This window comes from Dipteris shenzhenensis, chromosome 29 (genome assembly GCF_047967505.1).
Source record: "Dipteris shenzhenensis isolate YYH24624 ecotype China chromosome 29, Dip_SZ_1.0, whole genome shotgun sequence".
Classification (NCBI taxonomy): Eukaryota; Viridiplantae; Streptophyta; class Polypodiopsida; order Gleicheniales; family Dipteridaceae; genus Dipteris; species Dipteris shenzhenensis.
The window spans coordinates 24,499,770-24,523,870 of NC_141624.1; the positions used below are offsets into that span (position 1 = coordinate 24,499,770).

Genomic DNA, 24,101 nt, shown 5'->3' on the forward strand with positions numbered 1-24,101 from the left:
CCCCTGAATCTCTCCAGACTCACTGTGGTGCCCTCAACATACAAGGCTGTGTCATCTGCAAACTCCGAGTCAAGCAGCTCCTCCTCCTATCTGATTGGGAGCCTCAACCCTGTGAGGCTAGCCCAAAGACTCCGCCACAAGCAAGAAGAGAAAGGGAGTGAGTGGGCAGCCTTGGTGGACCGAGCGAGAGAGAGGAACTCCTTTGCCCTTTGATCTTTCTTGCATCCCATATGCCTTCACATAAATCAAAATATGAAGAGGGTCTTACCACTTGTTAGTAAAACGAGGGCAATGTCTACTCTTGAACATAGAAGCTCATGAATGCATGGCATAATGTAATCATCCAAATGTAAGTACACTTCAACTATCATGATAGAAACTACATACATCACGGAATCACCTTCAAGCATCAAATAGGCTACATCATTGTTGTCAATGAAGCTCATCATCCAAACATATACATAGTCAAAAATAGTCAAACTGGACAGCAACCCAAAGATCAATCTTGAATCGATGCTAGAAGACATTATATGGACAGATGACCAAAAGCAAAAGTGAAAAATGATAAACAAGGAAACTTTTGAGCATCTAACCACTTGCAATGCTTCAGCCATGAAGGAGATTTGAGAGAAACCCCCAAATTGAGTAAACAGAGACTGGAGGATCAAATTCGACCTATCCTGAGCAGCAACCAAGGGGCTTTTGGGTGGAAATGAAAGCCCTTACTGAGGCCTACTAGCAGCACAAAGGATGGGCGAAATAGTGCGCACAGTAATCCGGCATTACATCAAGAAAGTCAACCAAAGAAACAGTGATATCTCCCTCGTCTGTGGTCGGATTGAGCTCAAATTTCGGTAGTAGCTAGCCCTAAATGTTGTCCAAGTGCAGCTAATAGGGCAGGTCAAAATTGTGATTGTAGAGGTGAAATTTTGAGGAAGTTCAGCGACCAAAGAACAGCGCAGCACGGTAGCTCAGAGTGCGATTCCGTCGATCCCAAAGGTGGAAAGGTGCGTCCTAGTGTGGGGAAGCTGCAGCTAGAAGCATTTCGAAAGTTAATGGTCGGATGTGGAGAAATCGATGTTGCAAGATTCTGGCAGAATTGGGAAAAATGGGATAGACTTGGAAGAGGTGGAAGAAGGTTGAAGAAGATGAGGAGGAGGTAGCACTAGGACGTGGGTGGAGGCTCAAGGAGGGTGGAAAGGCTCTGATACCACATGTTGGAGTAGCATGGAGACAAGATGGAGAGAGCAAGATGATGGAAAGGAAGATTGTTTATTCATGAGAGATATGCCCAATATATAGGCACAAGTTACATCCAGTAGTGACATCATATGTGAGCTCAGTAGAGCATCTAGATCCACAAATCTCTCAATCAAGTCCATGATTCTCTCAATCACACACCACACACCTAGATTCACTCAATCACACCTATTGACACCTAACCAAGCACACCATGTGTTCACACACTCACAACCATAGACCTTAGGACCCTAGGTATGATCCCATTACATCAATTTGTCCTTCAAGATACATGAACTGCCAAGCAAAAACCAGTTGCCGGTATGTGACACTCTAGTGTAGGAACAACCTGCCCAATCACTATCCGTGTAAGCATGCATGGTAAGTGAACCCTAGTCACCATAGAAGAGGGCTGAATCATGAGTGCCTTTGAGATATCTAAAGACTCTCTTCACTGCCTGCCAATGCTATGAACTGGGCATGTGCATGAACTTGCTGAGTTGGGATACTGCATATTGTAAGTTAGGTCTGGTGTGACAAGTAAATGAGACATCCAACAGCCTGCTGGTAAAGGGTGATATCACATGGTGGGCTCCCATCATGAGCAGAAAATTTGAAGCCAGGGTCCACAGGAGTAGAGATTGGCTTGTAATCCTCAAACTGAAAACGATCAAGGAGCTGTCCGATATACTTGGACCGTGTCATCATAATACCCCCCTCAACATGAACAAACTGAATGCCCAAATAATAGTGCAGCTGTCCCATGTCTGACATTTCAAAAGCTTGCTGCAAATCAGCCTTGAAAGCTGCAATATGCTGAGTATCAGGGCCAGTGATCAGCATGTCATCCACATATAAAATCAGCACTAAAAAATCAGATCCACTCCCACAGACATAAAGAGTGGACTCTGTTGGGGTATTCTGAAAACCAAGGGACAAAAAGTGTTACATGAATTTTGGCATACCATGCCCTGGGTGCCTGCTTCAAACCATAAAGGGCTTTTTGCAGCCGGCATACCTTGTTTTCAGAGCCAACAACCTCAAAGCCAGGAGGTTGTGTCACATAAACTTCTTCATGCAGATGCCCATGAAGAAAGGAGGTCTTGATGTCAAGCTAGTGCACTTGCCAATGGTGATGGGCTGCAATGGCAATGACACAATTGATAGTAGTAATCCTAGAAGTGGGAGCAAAGGTCTCCTCAAAGTCAATGCCTTGTTGTTGGGCATACCCTTTTGCAACAAGACGGGCTTTATGTCGATCTATGCTGCCATCAGATTTCCTTTTGTAATTTGTAGACCCACCGGAGGTAGATCTACTAATTCCCATGTGTCATTTTTGGTAATAGATTTTAGCTCAACTCTCATTGCATCCATCCACTCTTTGCTGTCAAAAGCATCTTTATGGCATAAAGGCTCTTCATTGCAAGCTGTAGCAAGGAGTGCAAAAATCAAGAAAGTGACCATGCATCTGTCTATTCCTTGATCTTGTCCAGGCAGCAAGAGGTTGATCTTGATTGCTGTCCCTCAATGTGTCAAGAAGCCAATGGCATGCTTGCCAGGAAGTAGATCTACTAATTCACATGTGTCATTTTTGGCATTAGATTTTAGCTCAGCTGTCATTGCATCCATCCACTCTTTGCTGTCAAAGCATCTTTATGGCATAAAGGCTCTTCATTGCAAGATGTAGCAAGGAGTGCAAAAATCAAGAAAGTAACCATGCATCTGTCTATTCCCTGATCTTGTCCTGGGCAGCAAGAGGTTGATCTTGTTTGCTGTCCCTTAATGTGTCAAGAAGCCATCTAGTGATTGAAGAAAGAGCTGTCAAGAGACAGCAAAGGCAAGCTCCCGGGATCATTTTGCGCTGGAAGAGGAACTTGCAAATCAGCATGTGTTGCTAACTGATTATGCTTGTTGGAGGGCTTGCAGGAGGCTCATGTTGCTGGTCAAAAACCCCCCCCTGAGGGAAGAAGAGGTAACCAAGAGTCAAAGGCATCAAACATGTCAACTTCTGGCTTTGCTTTACAGTCCACAAGAGGAGAAGCTGAATGTTCAGCAAAGATTACATCTCTATTGACAATAATCTTCCCAGTATTTGGTTGGTACAATTGATACCCTCTGCTCTCCTGGCTGTAACGAATAAATATGCATTCGATTGCCTTATCATCAAGCTTATGTCTCAACTGAGATGGTACATGTACATATGCAAGAGACCCAAAAACTCTCATGTGTGAAAGTGAAGGCTTCCTACCTTTCCATGCTTCATAAGGTGTAACAGTCCTCAATGCCCTTATTCAGCACATAGTTGGCACACATCACTGCATCAAGCCAAAATTTATTGGGCAAGTACTTGGCCTTAAGCATGCATCTGGCCATCTCCATAGTGGACTTGTTCTTTCTTTTAGGTACACGATTATGCTGAGGATTGTAAGGAGTAGTGCATGAGTGAACAATGCCCCATGAAGACAAAAATGCATCAAACTCCTTTGACATGTACTCTCTCCCCCTATCTATGTTGAGGATGACAAGCTTGCATCCTGATTCATTCTCAACCATATTCAGCCACCTCTGAAAGCATGAGAACACTTCAGATTTGGCTTTTAAAGCATATACCCAGTAATATCTTGTGAAGTCGTCAATTAGAGTCATGAAATATTTGTACCCTCTAATGGAATTTGTCCTCATTGGGCAACAGACATCACTGTGCACTAGCTGCAATTTCCTTTGTGAGAATTTGGACAATCTTTTTTAAAAGGAAACCGATGCATCTTACCCAAAAGACAACCATCACACGCATGTTTGGAAACTGTGTGAGTTTGAGGTACGTCATTTGCCATGCCCTATGCATGTAACTTGGCAAGAGCTCTATAATTTAGATGACCCATTCTCTCATGCCAAAGATGAGTTTCAGCAAGCTGTGAATCTGAAATAGCAAATGCTTTAATAGAAAGTGCAGCTGAGTGATAATCAAGGTGATAAAGCCCCTTTTGCAAAGTGCCAGTGAGAACTATGGCACTGTCATCACGAAGATCATATACTAGGCATCTGTATCCATCAAATATCACTCTGAAACCTGAAGTGGCAATTGCTGATATTGAAATCAAGTTGACTTCAATTCCAGGCATTAAAAAACATTTATCAAAGTAACAGGATGGTTTGAGATGGATGTGAGCTGCACATCTCCCAATGCCATTTACAGCATAGGAAGCATTATTAGCACATGTGACAGTCCCCCCTCAAGGTGCATTAGCCAAGGAATGAAACAATTATATACCTAGATGAATCCAGGAACATTCCCAAACTCATCCTCTAAAAACACAACATAGTGCAGTTTCAATCTCATGATAGTCACTCACAAGGTTGAAAACCATAAACTCCATCATGCATAGCAGGGACTAGCTACTATGACATCCCCACTGACGTCATCTTGGAACAATTGTTTGCAAGAGGTTACACGCTTGGAAGCACCACTATATACCAAGACTGAGCATCATTAGCAGAAAAGAATGCATCAACTTTGGAGGGATCAAAAGAGCAATGGACAGTCCATGCCCAATCATCCTGGAGAGCATGTGCATGTGAGGGATCTGTTGGCTCATGGGATTCAATTGCACGTGAGGCATTTAATGTCAATCTTGCTTTCTTCTTCTCCGAAGCAATGCGCTTCCTGCATTCTGAAATTTCATGCCCTGGCTTGCGACAATAGTTGAATCTTTTCTTCTTGGACTTATCTGCTGTATTTTGAGATACATTGGAGGAATTGCCACTGTAAGGCACATATTTAGGCTTGGAAGCCTTGCCTTTTCCTTTCTGCTGTGAAGCAAATGCATGATCAGGAATAATAGCTTGCCTATTAGCACGACTTTGCTCTTCTTGCAAAAGCAAAGTGACTAACTGATCAAATGAGTAGTAATCAAGATTTCCATTGGCTACAAGTCTAAGGGTTGTAGCAAACCCTCGATATGTGTCTCGCAGTCCATTCAATGTAGTGCTAACAAACTGAGAATTAGGCACCACTTTATCAATATTTGCAAGTTGCTCCATGAGGTCCTTGACCTTTGTTAAATAGGTATCCATTGAGTCACTTTCCTGCATGCTGAGTTCCTGCAATTGTCTTCTCAAATATGCAACACGTGCCTGATAAAGAGAAGCTAGCATGTCCCAAGCATCCTTTGCTGTCCTACATGACCGGATGTGTGGAATAATGATTCTCTTGCATGATAAAGCAATACATGAGTGTGCATTTGCATCTCTGGGATCCCATCTGATCTGATCCTGAGTAAGAGGAGAAGTGACAAGAGTACTAGAGGAAGAAGAGTCACGAGGATTCCCTAGAGGAGTGCCGCAGTAGGGGCAGCCACTTGAGCATTGGCTGGCCTCAAATCAACACTTGAAACATCTAGAAGTTTCTAGCAACTAGACTATGCTTCATAAGGTAGGAGCACATAGAACAGTTGGTGCCATCCAACGTATCATCTTCACGGAGAACGACAAACAAATCATTATTGTTGCTAGCCATTGTAAATAGCACAAGTAAAAGTGCACTGACCAAGTGATGCAAAAATAGCCTCAAGGTTTTCAACTACAAATGTGACCAAATGAGAGCTGAATCAAAGGAAGATCACTGCAAATAGAAGCTAAGCCAAAAGCCCCACAATCTGAAAGGGCAAAATGGCCAAAAAGAGGGCAAATGTGAAAAAGCCCCAAATTAAGCTGCAACTTTGCAAATGTGGCCAAATGGCCTGCAATGTCCTACAATTTCTTGTCAATTTCACTGAAAACTGTCAATTTCAGATCAAAGCAGGTAAATGTCACTGCTATTTGAGCAAATGTGGTAAAATAACCTGCAAATCTGAGAATATCTTGCAATTTAACTGCAATGTCTTGCAAGTTGCAAAAATGCCAAAATAGACCCATCTGGCTGCTAGAGATAGCAAATGTCAGATGCTCACTCAAATTGAGAGAAAAAGTGCCTGCAAATCTGAGAAAGGCCTTGTCCTTTGCAAAACTGAAGCCCAATATGAAAAGCTCCAATTTCTTGAAGGCAAATTGCAACAAAAGAGGGCAAAATCATGAAAAGCCCTAGATATCTGCAAATGTCCAAATCTAATTACAACATCTGTCAATGAACACAGAATGCTCCAGATTGTGCCAAGTTTGACAGGTACTATGTAGACAACGTCAAACGGCAATCGTACGGCACTGTATGGACAAATTGCTGACGATTGGCGATGTTGTATGGAAGATGTACAGACAATGCATGTACGGACGAATATATTGTACAGACAAGGCACAAGTAGTACTGCAAATTGCCCGTACGGACATACAGACAAATCACATGAAGGAGCGCAAGTTGTATGGCAAGTTTGCCGTACAGTCATAAGTCCTGTACGACAGATTATGTGCAAGCGTACAACAGATTGTTTGCAGTATACGAATGGTGTGCTGTACGATTGTACGGTATTGACGAAGGGTTTTATGACAATACATTGATGGAGCTACGTTGGAAGAAAAAAGATGTCGCATGTTGAAGAGTGGCAACATCAACTCATCTGGATGCTCCAAGATGGCGATGCAAAGCGTTGGGGGACGGCAGGCATAAGTAGGAACCTGCTCTGATACCACTGTAGGCTCAAGGAAGCGGAAGGAGGTACAAACGTGGAGCGAAACACTAAAAGCCGTCACATCAACACTCTGAATGAAAGTACGAAGTACAAAATAAAGGGAAACCCTAGGACAGTGTGCTAGTGGTACCACTACTACTAGGTGTCATAAGACACTAAAAGTACTAAGTGACCTAAGTGCCAATAACTAAAGCTACATGGCACATACAAGGGCCCAGAGGGCATCAATACGACCAGGAGATGATGGCCTACATCATGATTCCTTGCAGTATTCTGTATAATGAAATCTTGCTTTCATAGCTGGTAAATCTAATCCTTTTGTGTGTACTTCATTGGACCGTTCAGTTTTACAACTATTTCAATGTAATCAATGGGCTAGCCATGGGAAGTTCCACTTAGCATCTGTGGCTAGTGGTTACATGGAGGCACAAATGCCACATTGATAAACATATGTTGACCCTAATGAAGCAAAGTTTGTGTTGAGCAATTTCTTGCCATGGAGGGAGTATTTAAAGGTCAAATGCGCTATTCAAAAACGATCTAAATTGCTTCGCAATTCAAACGGCAACAAAATGACCATCAATTTGTCCAAGATCATGCATATTTTATCCTCCAACAAACACTACCATGTTATAGCTTTAGGTCCAAAGATTGTATACAACACTAACTTTGTCAGTAGAACGAACTTTGAAAATGTGAACAAGGGCTAAGGACGCAAGGCTGTTTGTAGAAGAAGACTTCATCACAAGACCACAAAAGAACAAGAAAAATGACGATTGTGGTAGGAGTTCCAACATGGAAAAGAAACATAGAAAGAAAACAATCGAAATTAGGTGGTTACCTCAATTCAACAAACTCTGGAGAGACACATAAGGAAGTGGAGACAGGTGCAGCAAGTAAATGAGCAATGCACAGGAGAGATGTAGAACCAACAAAACTTATATTTCCGTCCACAATGGACATAAAACAAAAGTGATGCCTACTATGGAACCCTGTAGTAGCAGAGTGCTGTCCATATACCAGTTGGCATAACTTGTCTGAAAAAGCAACCGGCTTACGCTTTCTCGTATCCCGCTCTAAGGCTTACAAAGTTCATTCTCCTTTCTAGGACTACAGGTCGTCCACTAAGCGTCTAGGGTCGGACTAACCATGTCCTATCCCGATCATTGTATGAAAGTATTTTCTCCACTTCCTATGAACCAGTCTTACAATATCACCTTCCATTCGTCGTGAAAACCAGTGCTCCAATGCATGGCCTCAAATGGACTCATCCCTATGGAGGTATGCTTAGTATTGTTGTAGCTAAACTCAGCCAAGGTCCTTTGCTATAATTCCGCCTATGTAAAACGACGCTGCTAACAGCCTAAGTGCTGACCATGTGGCAGCGCCATCCTTTGTACTTTGTCTGTGATTATGCTGCCAGCACGACAGCCATTATGCTGTCAATGTGGCAGCTCTAATCCACCTCCTCCACACTCTCCTCATTTGGGCCTTACAAATGGGGAGGTGAAGTGTCATATTCCAGCAAATGCCTACTCTTGCTCAAAGTCATATGGATGCCTACTCTTGCTCATATGGATTCCTCCCTCTTGCTCGAAGTCATAACTGATAAAAGTAACAACATTTACCTTCTTGTTAAGGCTGAAAGGACTACAACATCTTTTAACCACAACTCTTAGTCTTGGAACCTTTTGAGACCTTTAAATATAACCACATCTCCTGCTCAAGAAATGGAACAGTCAATTGGTAGTTAGACAGGTTGTACTCTATCATTACTTCAACCTCCTCTGCATACTATACCATCTCTTGCATGTCTTGCAAGAAGTTAGCCCTACCCTCCTAATAGAAAAAAGTCACAAAATCATTGATTGGTTGGAGTAGACTCATGATTTTCCTTTCCTCCCCCCCCCCCCGCCTTTCCCTCTCTCGCTCTCATATATCTTCCTTTGATATATATATATCTTTGTAAGAGAATATGTCCAATCATACAAATTTAGATTTTTTGTTGTTCTAAAGTCAAAATTCCTACACAGAAAATAAAAGAGAAAACGAAAGAAAAGAAAAAAGAGGTAACAAAAACTTTTTCGAAAACAAAAGAAAGACATACTTAGCGAGCAAAGCAAGACTTATGTCATCATCAGTGCCCAAGCATAAGCAGCTATACTGGGTTTCTAAAGTTCGGCAGAGTCTCTTGGGCAAACCCAACGCTTACTAAAATACATCAAATAAACAAAAGAGAAAGAAAACAAGAAATAAAGAAATAAGGAAGAAGGTGAATAGGTGTCCCTAACATTCAAAACATCATATTAATTAATTAGTTGGGGGAGGGGGGCAATAATGAGTCTCACGTGGGGGAGGGAGAGAGCTTGAATTAAATAAACAGGGCAAGGGGGGGGGGGGGGGGGCATTAGAGAGGACGTGTGAGATTGGGGAGGGGGGAACCACTTATGAAAGCATTAAAGAGGAAAGGACATCCCAAAGGGGGAGCGAGGATTTATAATACTATTATAAGGAAAGAAGGATATAATATTACTTAATAGCCTAGTGGTAGGGCTTGCGCTTGAGAAAAAGAAGGTTTTGGGTTTGAATCTTGGTTTGGGGTTCTTGAACGCTTGGGAAAGCCCTCCTTGGATAGTCTATGCATAAAATAAATTAAGTATGGAGAGACGTAGGTTAATTAATGTATGAATAAATAAAGCCATAGAAAAACATAGGTTAATTAAAGTATAAATAAACTAAGCCATACATAAACATAGCTTAATTAAGCCTCCATGCACCAAAGCTAATTAATTAATTCAATATGGTAGGAGAGAGGAATAGGAAAAGTGAATACTAAGCAAAAATAAACAAGAAAATCAAAAAAAAAATCTTTCAAAAAATATGAATAAAATCTCTCTCTCTCTCTCTCTCTCTCTCTCTCTCTCTCTCTCTCTCTCTCTCTCTCTCAGTTAAAACATTAAAAACTAAATGGGCCCCTTACACCTATGTACCGCTTCCTATAAAGATGCAAAATTACATTCCTAACTAAAGGACATGCATACTCAATCAAACTCTCTTTTGAAACTAAAAGAAACGCGGGCCATTCAGCTCCCTGCTTTTTGTTTTCAGCTTATGTTCAATCATTCTAAACAGACCTAAGGCCGATACACCATAGATAAAAGACTTCATATCTAAGATTGTGCGTACCTTTTTCATTATTTTTCTTGGATTATATCTCTTGTGTATTAGTAAAGTGATCAAATTACTACATTGAGTGATTAAAGACTCCTTAGTTATACAAAGGCCGGAAAATATATGGAATTGGGAAGAAATGACTCCATATTTAGCTAAATCAAAAATGTTTTGAGTCAATGTGAGGCATTTTATAATGTGTAAACCACTATATTCAGGTTGTTCACGTTTATCGTAATCAACCTCTAATCCTTCGGTAGATTGAGAAAGTCTAAGATCTAATAAAACACAAGAATCCCTTCTTGAAGTGCAGTTCAGTTCACAACAGTCATGAGGATAGATTCCTTCTCCAAAAGCACAAGCGCCTTTGTAAATAAAGTCTTGAAAGTTAGGAACATCTGGTATAGATAAATCATCTATAAAACATCTAACTTGGCTAAGCTTATGTAAAATGATAGGGCAGGTATTGATAAAAATAAGACGTTGCATAAACTCAAGCTCATACGTGAAAAGATAAAAGTTTGAAAAAAAGACAGCACAATTAGTGCCCATGGGGATTCCTATAATTTGTTGAAACAAAGAATCACCTATTGTGATGTAAAGATTATCTAAAAGAAAATCTATCAAAGAGCAAACATCTTCAACACTTACTACCTTTGTGATTCTTGTCTTTTTAGAATCGATGTCATGATATTTATTATTTAGCCACAAAAAGTCAAAACACAAAGCTGTTTTCTCAACTTTTGGCACTTTGCATCTATCTTTGTCAAATCTCAGCTTGAAAACTTCAGCCACTAGCTTTTTTATTCTACACTTCAGATCTTCCAGCTCAATCATAGGTTTGAAGGAGAATAGGAGACTCTTTTTCTTGAATGCTTTGACAGGAATTAAAAAATTTTACAACAAGAATCACTCCTACAGAGTCATTTAAAATCCAGCTTCAATGCGAGGGCACGTCTGCCTCCTTTAATAAGTCCCTCCAAAGGTCATGGACACTAGGCAGCGTGGCTTTGATAGGTGATGTTTAGCTCTAGGGTCTTAGTGTACCCTTGCACATGGTAATCGGCACTTAGCATATTGCAAGCATCTTGCAGCCCATGATGGCTAATACTTGGATGGACTCTGGATGTATTTTGTTGCCTCATAGTACACATGAGGCCTTTCAAAGATGGTAAATACTTCTTTCTTTCTCTACCTTGATAACTCTCTCTCTCTCTCTCTCTCTCTCTCTCTCTCTCTCTCTCAAACTCATATCTGTCGTACAAAGAGAGGAGCAAGCACGTGGATACGACTCTAGTTGCTCGATCCTCATTGTGGTGTGCTATTTCCCCCCATCATCTTACGCTCATGAGGTCACTACAGAGGGACAGCCCATTTGAGACAATACATGATGACATCACAAAGTTATTTAGACAGGGAGACACCCTCCTTCTAGGGGGCTTCAATGCTAAGACAGAGATAGGCACATGGGCCTACTAGACTTCACATATGATAGAGATCCCCAACATGGTTCCGAAGCTAGTTGCAGTGGAGCTCAAGATCCTGAGACACTCTGCAGATACCTCACATGTGACAACATACGGGCGACACTTGAGCTGGGAGCAATCCATGACCTCATCATCTACAATGGCCTTCAGAGATGGCCATCATCTGGGGGGTTTACTTGCTTTTCACATGGCGATGGACTAGCACAGTGGACTACCTACTAGGCCCATTAGCTTTTGTCTCGCGGATACATGGCTTCACAATACCCCCTCCTCCACTCAGAGCTGACCACTCATATCTGACCCTATGTATCTCTGCTACCCAGTCACAGGGAGAGCCCTTGCCACACCTGCTCATACCCAGATCCACTTTGACCGTGCCCTAAACCTAGTATATGTGAGTCACTTGGTCAGAGACCTTCCGGCCCCACTGGAGGATGATATAGACATTGCCCACGCCTCGAACACCCTTGCCTCAGTAGTATAGGACGCTGCCACTAGATCCTTCCCTATGACCCAATCCACACAAGCCAGAGATGTGAAGATGCCTCAACACCCTTGGTTTGATGACGAGTGCAAAGAGGCGCAAGCCCTCACACAGAAGCGAGCTCTGGATCAATTAACGTCACCTGAGGCACAACGGATCTTTCGACGGTTGACACGTCGCAAGAGAGCGTTCCTCACAAACAGAGGGTGGATGAGATCATTAGAGCATTTCAAGAAGAAGACCCGACCACTAGATGGGCAGCAGTCACACACAGGCACGGGGGCAACGGGCACTAGGACAGTCAGGATTAAGGAGGCAGCACTCTACTCGAGATCACATCTTCACTCTGAGGGCTATCATTGAGGAGGCAAGGTCCAAACACCAGAAAGTCTACACATGTTTCGTGGACTTTTGGAAGGCCTTTGACACTGTCCCACGATCCCGCATGATTAGGAGACTACAAGAGATGCAGATTCCAAAGGCGTTGATTTGGGGTGTGATGAGCCTATATGAGTCGTGGACTTTCAAAAGGCCTTCGACGCTGTCCTACGATCCCGCATGATCTGGAGACTGGTGATGAGCCTATATGTCAATCAGAGGCAGAGTCCTTGCCCCAGGCGTCCTATCGAATTGGCTCGAGAGCATAGTTGAGGTGAAGCAAGTTGCCCCCTCTCACCGACTCTCTTCGGACCTTACATCGATGAGATCACATCCTTCATAGATCGCCTAGGGCGAGGGATCAACCTCATCATACAAATATTGCTCTACGCTGATGACATAGTCCTTATATCATCTTTAGCGGAAGGGCTACAGAGACATCTGGAGGCCGTAGAGGTGTTCTACAGAGAGAGAGACCTAACAATCAACCTTAGCAAGACCAAGGTTATGGTCTTCAACACCTCACGTGCATTGCTCCGCAAACTTGGCTTCACCTATCGCAGCGAGCCAGTGGAGCTAGTGCAATCCTACAATTATTTGGGATCAGTTTTCACAGGACCGATTTACACAATGACCCATGCAGCCCAAGCACGACTCTCATGCTTTGGCTCCCCTAGAGCGGCAGTGCTTCCACGCGCACTTCCAGGATCCACCGACGAAGGGCTAGCCCTTCGATACGCTAGTCGGCCGACTGCGATGTATGCACACCCTTCTAGGGATGCGATCTCCCCAAGATAGACTAGAGGAATTTGAGCGGTTAAGGTGATTATGGAATCCAGGATGATTCGGTGTAAGCCCTCAGTCCCACATGAGATAGTGCAGGCAGAGTTTCGCCATGACAACTCTCCAGGTTGATGTCATCTTTCAAACAATGACTTTCATCCACACAGTTAGGGACTTACCTCACTGGAGACTTTCAAGACTAGCCTTAGAGTCATCCAGACGACTAGCAGAGGGCGGGGTTGACACATGGTATGCACGCATATCCACATGGCTTGCTAGGCAGAGTATCCACATGGACAGACTTCCCTCCTTTCGGTACAGCATGGACGTGCCTCTTGAGTCGATCCCTTGAGATAAGATCAACCTTATCATACAATTAGATCTCCTCCAGCTCCATATATCTCGGACTTGGAGGGGGGGGAGGGGGGGGCAAGAGCTCCCCACCAAGATTCAGTTCTATCGCCACCACTTCTTGAGAGTATCAGCGGAGGGATTCATCATCATACCCTAGTATCTCGAGGACAGAGGAGTCTCACACGCACTGAGGATTGCCATTGCACAGATGCGGGTTTCATCCCATTAACAGAGGATTGAGGTGGGGAGAGCCCCAAGTATACCCACAGAACAACGGATCTGCATGCTACGTACGCTAGGGGTGGTTGAGACAGAGGAGCATTTCTTTGTGTCTTCCCAGCCTACTATGAGATCTGGGGGCACTACCACTATCATGGCTATGTCAGATCGTACATTGAAGGTTTCGGTGTTTCTAGCAAGGATTTTTGGCTTGTTGCCTCACCCAAAAACAAGCAAAATGATCAATTACTCAAACTAGACCCTAGACCCATGAGACCCACCATGCATTATGACATTAGACAGCAAGAGATCACAAACTTCCTTGCAATGGAAGATGTGACCGAGAGACACCAAAAGTGAGACCTTGACTTTCACGCACACCAAGTCAACACAAGGAGATCGTGAAGGGAATGGCAGACAAACATGCTGGATTCTCACAGCAGCTTACCAACAGAAAAGTAGAGGTGCTAGAGTGAAAAGAGGTGGTAGAAAAAGGCAACTCGGCCCTTCAAACAGCATTCATATCAGATACTTTAGAGGAAGATAAGAGGGGGAGCAGCAAAGCCTTGAATGTGTTCGTCACAGGGCTGGCAGTAGACAACACCCTATCTGCTTTTTCATTCATGGGACATGGCCATTGTTTCAACTTTCCTAGAGTCTAGCTGTTCATGTTCTTCAGTCTTGATTTATGTTCATGCATTCAGACTTGAACTTTAAACCTATGTCAAAGTAAATCAGATTGATCGTTATAGTTCCCTTTTCTTGCAAATTGCAAGTAGAACGGTGGTTGTCACTTATGTGAGAAATGATCAGATTGCAAATAGTTTAAAGTTTCTAGTTTCTAGTTCCAAGTTGTAATCTTCAATTCATTATTGCCTATATTTAGTGTCTTGCTGCTCGCACGCAACTCGTGATTTCTGGATGACAAAATACAAAAATGGGAGAGTTCAATCATGATTTTCAGACAGCTTCAAAGTTGTATTATAGTAGCACTATCTAAATGCAAAATCTGTGTAATTGGGATAATATCTTAGGTTTTTCATAGGCAGGGCCTAAAGAAGAAACCCCGTTTGATTACCTGCGAGAGGCTGAATCAAACATTTAAAATGGTTTCAAAGACCAAATGTTTGATTGAAACGTTTGGAAACAACCATGTATCCATCCCGATTGTCGTACTCCCTGGTGTGCTGATAAGCATGACACAAGAGACGAATAGGCAATGTGCAACCCTTGAGAACTATCTAAGCTCTCTCTCTCTCTCTCTCTCTCCCTCTCTCTTTCTCTCTCTCACACACACACTTATACGAGAAGGAAATAGAAAGGCCATGTCCCAGCACAGGATGCCTCACACTTGCAAGGAGATGAAAAAATGCATGCCAGAAATCATGGCTCACAAATGCTTTCCAAAGAGCAAAGGAAGAAACACGGACCCCCTTGCAACAGTTGCTATGATGCAGAATGCAAAACAACAAAAAAATCCCTTGCAACAGTTGGTATGATGAAGAATGCAAAACAGCAAAAAAATCATGGAAAGTTCCAACTTTGACAAGACATCATTGTAGAGGCTGGTACGATTGCACGACACAGTCCCTATAAATCTTTTTTTCCAAATCGACGAGCAATTCATCCCTACATCTCTCTTTCTTCAAAGCAGCCAACAATTGCACATTATCAGTCCCTACATCTCTCTGTTATCAAAGCAGCCTACAATCCAATTGGAAATTAAAAAAGTGATACTAATGGGCGTATTGATTGTGCACTAGTATTTTATACAAGCTAAATACATACAGAGATCTTCAAACAGTTGCAATCTCAAACTATATTTTTGCACATCATTAATGATTGAAGAACGTTTAATTTAGTTGTTATGACTTTCACTGTATCAATCCAAGGCCATTAGTTCTTAGCACCAAGGAATTGCATGGCCTGTGAACTGCCAGTTTTTCCACCCAAGTAGCATGCCTAGTCACACACCCAGTGCCAACGAGGATGCCTGTGGCATGACTAGCTAGGCATAATCACCTAACTAAGGTAAGTTAGCACAGCATGCAGGTCAGTTGGCAGGTAAGACTTCAGAGACAAGAATGGGCCATCTTTGGAGCAGCCTCATGTGCAGTACAGGGCAGCCAACCAGCTGCCATGTCATTACAGACCTGAAGGACAGCAGGTACAGCCACATAGTACTGCAGTCTGCCTGCAAGGACAATCATGCGTGGGTGACAGCATGCAGAAGACAGGCCATGGCAGCACAGGCAGACCTGGCAGCAACAAATAGGCTGCAAAACAGCAGCACAGAAGCAGCAGAAATATAGTGCTGCCATGTGGGAGTGCGGCCACATCAGAACAGCAGCAAAGGCCCAACCATAGGCAGGGACAGCGGTCACCTTAGCTTTAGTTGGCCAGCATGACAAACTCAGGTCCATCTGGAGACTGATGGGGAAAGGACTACAAAAGGCGCTCTCTCACAACCGAATGATCAACGACCAGTCAAGCAGTAATAGCAGCAGCAAACAGCCATCAATCATGTAGTAGATGTGCAGTCACCTTGAGCAGCAGAGTGCTCAATCTTGATAAAGGATAAACCAAAGTTCCTTAGCCCATACAAGCAGCCTTTGCACCTAGCATCTGCATGCAATTGGCAAGGATGCCAAGGCATCTATATGTCTCTACAGAGGGGGCAGTTGCACGCCAATCCTTGCCATATCCGTCGCATCATTTATTGTCTGTTTCAAATATGCTAGCTTGTATGCAAGTCTCCACCACCAGAAGAAATAGTTTTAAGACACAAGGATGTGTCAGGCAACCTAAGAACAGGCCTAGTGCATGACCCATTGGTATCAAAGTAAGATAGTAAGCTTGAGGACAGGATTGCTGATGTTACTTGTGGTGAGGGCATCACAGTCTGTTCAGCTTACTTCTATTTGTTCAGGCAGCGGTTAGCAGCAATCCATTAAGCCTCATGCAAATTCAATGGCAACAAAAAGTACCAGCCAGTGTATGCTTGTTATCCAGTCAAGGAGATCCAAGGACCCAATGAGACGATCATCTGGGGTAGAGTACCAGCAAGCCATGGTCACTGCCAGAGAAGCCAGGACCCGCCAGATCTTTAGATCCTATGCCCAATGTATTCAAAGCAGTGATGCCGCACAATTATTGCAGCAATCCACGATGCAAAAGATGCATGGGAAGGTTGTGCCAGGGAGGTAGCTGCCAAGGAACAAACTGATCAAAGGGAAGGGTGACGTCACATCGCATAGACCAAGAAGTACCTGGACACACAGATCGAGCAGAACCAAAGCAGGAGAAGCAAAGGGTAAGGAGGTTTTATTAGCACTATTTTAACAAAAGCCTGACGTGATGGCCCCAAGAAGGCAGTGTGACCTCTTAGCGTTGCTTACTTGGTGACCACTTGCTAGCATCAGCAGCCCTTCATGGAGAAGCAATCCCTTAGCACACGTGAAGGTTTGGATCACACCAAGCCTCTGGTAAGGACACCGGTCTATGGAAAGGCTAGTTTGTGACAGTTTTGAGAAAGCAGTTCCTTCCACCTAATTATTGGAAGCACTGCAGTCATAAATTGTTAGAGTGCAGCAATGTCAAGAAGAGACAGCTGATCGCCATGTGAGCCTGTTCAGAAGGAGCCTACAGTACAAGGTCAAGAAGAACCAGTTCAACAGTAGCCTACAGTTCAAGTTTATCCAAAAAATTCAAAAACTTCTACTCCGCAATACGCCAAAGAGGGGGCAACCATGAGAAGTGACCATCAGGGGAAAAGTGCTCTCGAAGGCTACTTAATCCAGAGGAGAAACGGATGTTTTTCATGTAATAACCCAGGTTGTTTCCCAGGAACATAATGTTCAGGATGTTCCACGTGTCCACCATGTTCAGGACACCCAAAAAGTTCACAGAAGTTCAGTTGCTCAGTCACTGCAAACATTATTACCAACAGTAACTTTGAACCCGCAGTTGGCAGGCCCAATTGCCAGTCACAGCAACAGCCCAAGCGGCCTCCCAGAGTTTTGTAGGCCTGACCCCCGTTCCGACTCTAGCAAAAGGGGATATCACAGGCATCCAATGCCAACTACAATGCATGTGTAAAACTACTCCTCAGCCAAAGGCATCTTTGCAATTAAGCAATAGGGAGGGAGGCAGAGTAGCAGCTCAATAATTATGACACCTCTTCCATGTTTGATGCTATGTCTTCCAATCATGCTTGCCTGTACGCAAGCCTTCCGCTGCCTGAGGAGTTAAGACACATGCATGCATTGGACACAGTAGTAGTAGGCAAAATGTATGTTAAACCTAGAGAAGTTGATTTCAAACATAGTTCACCGTCAAATAAATATGCCACTCACAACACGGCCTCCAGTTAACCCTATGCCATGATGCAATCTAAATTTACCTGAAAACAAGACATTCGTCGAGCAAAGTTTACACAGCCACACACTGTACACATCCAGTCTACTGCAGAAGCCGCTGCACCGCCCCCTTTTGAGGCACCAGGCATAGAACCTGCTGCTGAGTCTGTGGGCAACACTTGCGGGCCTCCTAAGCCTCCCGTTGGCTTGCTACTGAAACATCAAATTCAAAAGCCATCACTAAAACAGAAAGATTTTAATTGCATCAGTTTCCAGCCAAGAAATCGCACAATGTTGTATAAAAGCAATGTAAGGAACATTCCTTTCATACTAGTACATGATTCGTTGACAGCATCCAAGTCACTCAAAAAGAGCACAGAGAACTATCCCACGAAATATTATTTCACCTCTCCTCACTGATACCCTGCCAAGTAGGCGACTATCAAAGCATGATTTCAAAAGGATTACCTTCTAAAATACCACAACACATATAGACCACAGAGACAAGAATAACAGCAAAGGGGATTCATCAGCAGACCCCCTGTTTGTAAAATAAGAGAGATCTGCCCCAACAAAAACCAAAGGCAAATGATACAAAATGAAAGAAAACATCAAGAACAAATAAACAGACGAAACACCGAGAAAAGGTGGAGAGAGAAACAAATAATTGGAAAAAGAAAATGGGGAAAAATTTTTGATATAGAAGAAAATAAATGCATTCGACTTGTTTCCAACAAGTTTTATTTAAAAAATTCTAGAAAAGGTGACCGTTCAAGCTCTTATACCTAGATGAATCCATCAACATTCCCAAACTCATCCTCTAAAAACACAACATAGTGCAGTTTCAATCTCATGATAGTCACTCATACGATTGAAAGCCATAAACTCCATCATGCATAGCAAGGACTAGCTACTATGACATCCCCACTCATGTCATCAGCGCCCAACAGTGGGGGTAGACCATAGTATAAAAATATGCTCTCACACACACAAATTCACAACCCACACATACTTGAGCATCCATTTATACAACGTCTTTGTACTGAGTTTCTGTCGGCACTCCGGAGGTGAAGGGCAGACTCAGCCATGATGGCTAGCACTAAATGAGAAGGTTAATCAAAAAGTAGTCCAAAATCTCTTCATTCAGGCTACAACTGCTTATGAAGTCTAAAGGATTTCATTTTAGTCTCTCCCAAACGAGCATCTAAATCTAGTTAATAAGGCAACACACCATATAAGATAGAAAGAATTATCAAAGGCCGCAACTTGGATGAAAACTTCACAAGGTGAAATTTGCATGTTTGCTAATACAGCAGAAGCATATACCTAGATGAATCTAGGAACATTTCCAAACTCATCCTCTAAAAACACAACATAGTGCAGTTTCAATCTCACAATAGTCACCCACAAGATTGAAAACAATAAACTCCATCACGCATAGCAAGGACTGTTCAAGTTCTCCCTGCGTTTGATGTCGTGATACCCCTCACAAACATAGTTGCTAGCCGAAACAGAAACGGTAGAAACAGAAGAAACGGAGTTTCCGGCCCCCGCTAAATCGGAAACGGAAGAAATGGCAATATGATACAATTTATGTATAAATTTTTATTTTTTATACAATATAATTATCAATAGAGTGCAAATCATACATAATACAATTATCTATACTTGAAGCTTCAAGCATCAATGCATCATTCATGCCTCTATGATTCTAAATTCTTGAATGATACTTCAATAATCTGAAATCAACATGTATCATGACTAACAAGTTTGACATTAATTTAGAAGTTTGAAGTACTTTAAACTTAGCACAAAAGTTGAAACTTGAAACTTGAAAGCATCCAATGTCCAGACTCCATAGATGATCATGATTCCATGATCATGACTCATGAGTCATGCAAGACTCAAAATAAAAGCACCCATGGATGATATAAAAAAAAGCAACTGCCACCTGGCACCAAGGTCCAAAGTATACTCAGTAGTAAGTACTGTATCTACTATCATAAAAAAAGAAATAACATAGTCTAGGAATCAAGATGCATCATGCTGCAGCCTGCAAGCTGCATCCACGATGCATCTGAAGTGTCATGACTAGGAGTAGGCTAGCACTGTAGTCTGTACAGTCGTAGTCAAGTGACAAGGACCAAGGTACATCACTACTGATCATCTGCATCATCCATGAACTCCTCATCGTCGTCATCCTCTGCCTCCTTAGATGAGCCTGAGGCATCTATGTCACTGTCTGAAGAAGAATCATCAACATCAGGAGGGAGACATGGACCCAATAAGCATCTCTCGGCATTGAGGAGGATGGAGAGGTCACAAGTGAGAAAGGATGGAGTGTTGGAAAGGTCACCTCCCCATCTGTAAGCCCCCAAATGAGGAGAGCGTGGGGGAGGGAGACCTAGGGCAAGATGTGCCCAAAGAGAGATTACCTGGATGTGTGGATCTGGGACAAATCTGGAGCATTCATGGTTGGTGGGGTATCCCAGGGATGAAAGGCTGCATCAGGAGCAGCTCATGTGCAGGAAGATGGCGGGGACACAATGTCTTGGATCAGGCCTGGCATGAGGCACTCAGTGGACTGCAGCAGGACCCTATGAAAGGCGCGATGACATCAGCAGTGTACGGAATTGTACGGCGCTGGAGAGGAGCCTGGCAGAGGGCAGAACCAGTAGGACAAACAGGCGCTGACATGGGGCCTGGTAGAGCAGCAAATGGGGCTGCCAATGGGCAGTGGCATGCCTTATATAGGCTGGGCCCTTGCCTAGATTGGAGGGCCAAAAGCCCTAGAAGTGTGGGCCAAAGGGCCCTAGTTTTGTGAGCCCTTAAAGGGCTGATTGGGCTGAGCCAACCAGGTCGGTTGGGCCAGCCAACCTGGTCTGTCCAGTCGGCCCAGATTGGGACAGACTGGTCGGTTTTCTCAGCAGGCCTTAGGGCCTATAAAAGGAGAGGCTTGTGCCTATAAAAGGAGAGGCTTGTGGCCTCATTTCATATCGAACATCCAGCAGAAAGTGGAGCAGACAGGAGCAGCCTGAAGGCATTCCCTTTGGCCTCATCTTGGAGGTAAAGGAGAGTTGAAGGAGTGCTGCAGACTGAGTTCCCTAAGGGCTGGGACCTTGGCTGTCTTCTAGGGCAGCAAGGTGTTGTGATCATCATACCTTCTGGAGCAGCCATTCACAAGCAGGTTAGAGCAGTGGAACAGGGACCTGTGTGCTGCAAACAAAGCTTGGCAGGGGCTGCCCACCTAGGCTGATTCACAGGCAGTAAGGTGGAGAAGAACACACTGGACGAAAAGTCTACAGAATCTCGAGGTGGAGTACGCGGACTCAAGTCTAAAGATAGCCAGCTGATAGGAGAAGGACCTTGTGGTAAGATCAGAGGACCACACCATTGGTGGGACTCTGGATCTCTCTCTTTTGTATTGTGTCCATAGTTTTGGACGGAAATATATATTTTGGTGGTTTCTCTATCTGGCTGGTTCATTGTCTATTGATGAGTCTGCACATCTATGTGATGCACATTAAGTTAAGAAGTTTGTGATTCCACACCCCACACACCACACTGTGTGAGCTCCTGGGCATTACTATAAGTCTTCCACTGCGTGTACCCTCTGTTGGGTATTTTCTAACATGGAGAGGTAGGAGGAGGATGGAGAGCTCAGAGGTAAAAGAGGATGGAGAGGTGGAAGGAGCCTGAAGGAGGACGGAGAGGAGGATGATGGAGAGGTTATAGGTAAGAGAGGATGGAGAGAAGAAGGATGGAGGGATGGAGAGCAGGCTGCCAAGCTGCAGCTTGCAGGATGGAGAAGATGGAGAGAAGGATGAAGAGGATGGAGAGAGAAGGATGAAGAGGATGGAGAGAGAAGGATGGAGGTCCGAGGAAAATAGGATGGAGAGTCCAAGAGCAAAGGATGGAGGGATGGAGAGAGCTTAGAGAAGGTGGAGAGAGCAGCAAGGATGCACAGAAGGAGTGCAATGGGTGGGAGGTGACGAAATCGCGATTTTGGGGGTCTAGGTCAAAAACAGGTTTTACGAAACGGCGTTTCTTCAAGAAACGACGTTTCCGTTTCGCCGTTTCCGTTTCCTGCCAAGAAACGGCTGTTTCTGGCAACTATGCTCACAAAGGAAAGGATTGTCGTTAGACACAATCACCAAGACTAGCTTCTATGCCTAGCACTATAATCTAAAGCATGCTAGTCAGCTAAGTACTGGCATCAGTGCTATACTGCTCACAATTACTAATACAGAATGAAAAAAATCAAGGTGCTTGATGGCCTTGTAAATCCTCCTCTTGTTGCCAAAAGTCAAAATAATCTCTAGCTCTAAGAAAAGAAGCAGAATTTTCTGCCGCAAGGCTATTTTAAATTAACATGATATGTTCAAGCTTGCTTACCAACATCTCTATAAAAGATACTATTCTATAACATCAAAGAGGGGGAAGTTTGAAAATTTTTCTTTGCCGTAAAACCTTGAATTACGGCAATGGAACCTAAGAGAAAAGGTATGTGTCTTAACTTTGTGTCTTAATTTCGCTAACCAGCTATTCATGCTATCCACGAAATGACAGCCCATTAGTGTGATAGCTTTTGACAGTAATAGAATCAATTCCCACCTGAACGCACAACTCACAAGCATGCCTATGCCTCCTAAATATGGCTGAATCATGGTCATCTTTCTACGTCTCAAACAACCTTACTTTTGAGCCTTGGCTATCTGTAATATCTCCCATTCCATCTTGAATCTTTATCTACAAAGCTCATATTGTAACTAGTTGGCATCCTTCACTAAGTGCCACCTAATCCTAGTCAGTCGTTGATACTATAAGATGCTTTAGCTTCTCAAGAGTTTCTCTCCTCCAAAACACCTCTGAAAACTAGTCTTTATTCTAGTACTCATATGTCTAGATGATTCATCCTCTAAAAACAGAATAGTGCAATTTCAACATCGTGACAGTCACACGCATGGTTGAAAATCATAGACTCTATATTCCACACAGCAAGGACTACCACTATGAAATCCCCACCAACAACGTCATCAGCACTCAACTGTGGGTATGTCATCAGTGCTCAATGGTGAGTACAACTCACGAGATGGTATTTTTATGTCTCAAGAAATAAAAGAGAATATTCTTGAGTTTTGAGTTAAAGTTTTGACTTGGGTCAAATAGTAAGGATTTGATCCCAGAGTGTTGGCTATAGTCAACAAGAGCAAGTTTTGTCTTCGGTCAGAGAGTGTTGCTTAGGTCAACAAGAGAAAGTAGTTTATGTTTACCCATATGCATGATGGGGGCAAACCCAAAGGACTAGGAATCTGCTAACAATTACTTGTGACAAGGGATTAGAGTAGTAGAACTCCCCACAAGGTCTCACAAGAGAAAAGTGATATGGAGTGACTTTCAGGCTAAAAATCTTTGCTCTCTAAGCCTGTATTGTAACAAGTTTTCTTTCATAGTAACAAAATCCTTCAGAGGGGGGTCCAGCCCTTATTTCTAGGCCCTCGTGTGGGGATGGATTGTTGCAAATTCTCTCGAATGGATTCCCAGAACTTAGTATTTGTTTAGCGCACCCCCTTGCTGATTCGAAGCACCCGAAATCACTGAGTTTTGAAGATTTGTGAGTAGCACGCCAACCGAGTTATAGTGGTGTCAAAGCACAGCTTTACCACAATCCAGCCAAAAGAAATTTGCAGGATTGGTGCTGCTGGTGCAGATTAGGCAAGCAGAATAGCGGTCAGGAACCTAGCCTAAAGAGATTTGCAGAATTGGTGGTCTGCAGATTAGGCTAGCAGAATAGCGGGCGAAGCACACAGAAGGGAGCCCCACATAGGGGGGCAAGGTATATGAGGCTCAAGGTACCGAGACCCAGTCCTGCACCATTTGGAATTGCAATGGTACCTTATGGTCAGAGCCAAGGAACTTCTGGGAGTCTTATATAAGACGAGACATAGTCTTCTACACTAAGACACACCAGAGTAAAGAGGCCCACTACCAATAGTTAGTGGACACA

At 43.4% G+C, this 24,101-nt stretch overlaps 1 protein-coding gene across 3 annotated transcripts in view; it reads right to left on the minus strand.

Moving 5' to 3' along the window:
• Window positions 1-24,101, minus strand: part of LOC147882617 (uncharacterized) — a 46,760-nt gene that overhangs the window by 10,537 nt on the left and 12,122 nt on the right. For all 3 annotated transcript variants that reach the window (XM_087400298.1, XM_087400297.1, XM_087400295.1), the window contains exon 8: window positions 18,139-18,307. In XM_087400298.1, the coding sequence (XP_087256424.1) occupies window positions 18,139-18,307 (169 nt within the window). The remainder of the gene's footprint in view (window positions 1-18,138; window positions 18,308-24,101) is intronic.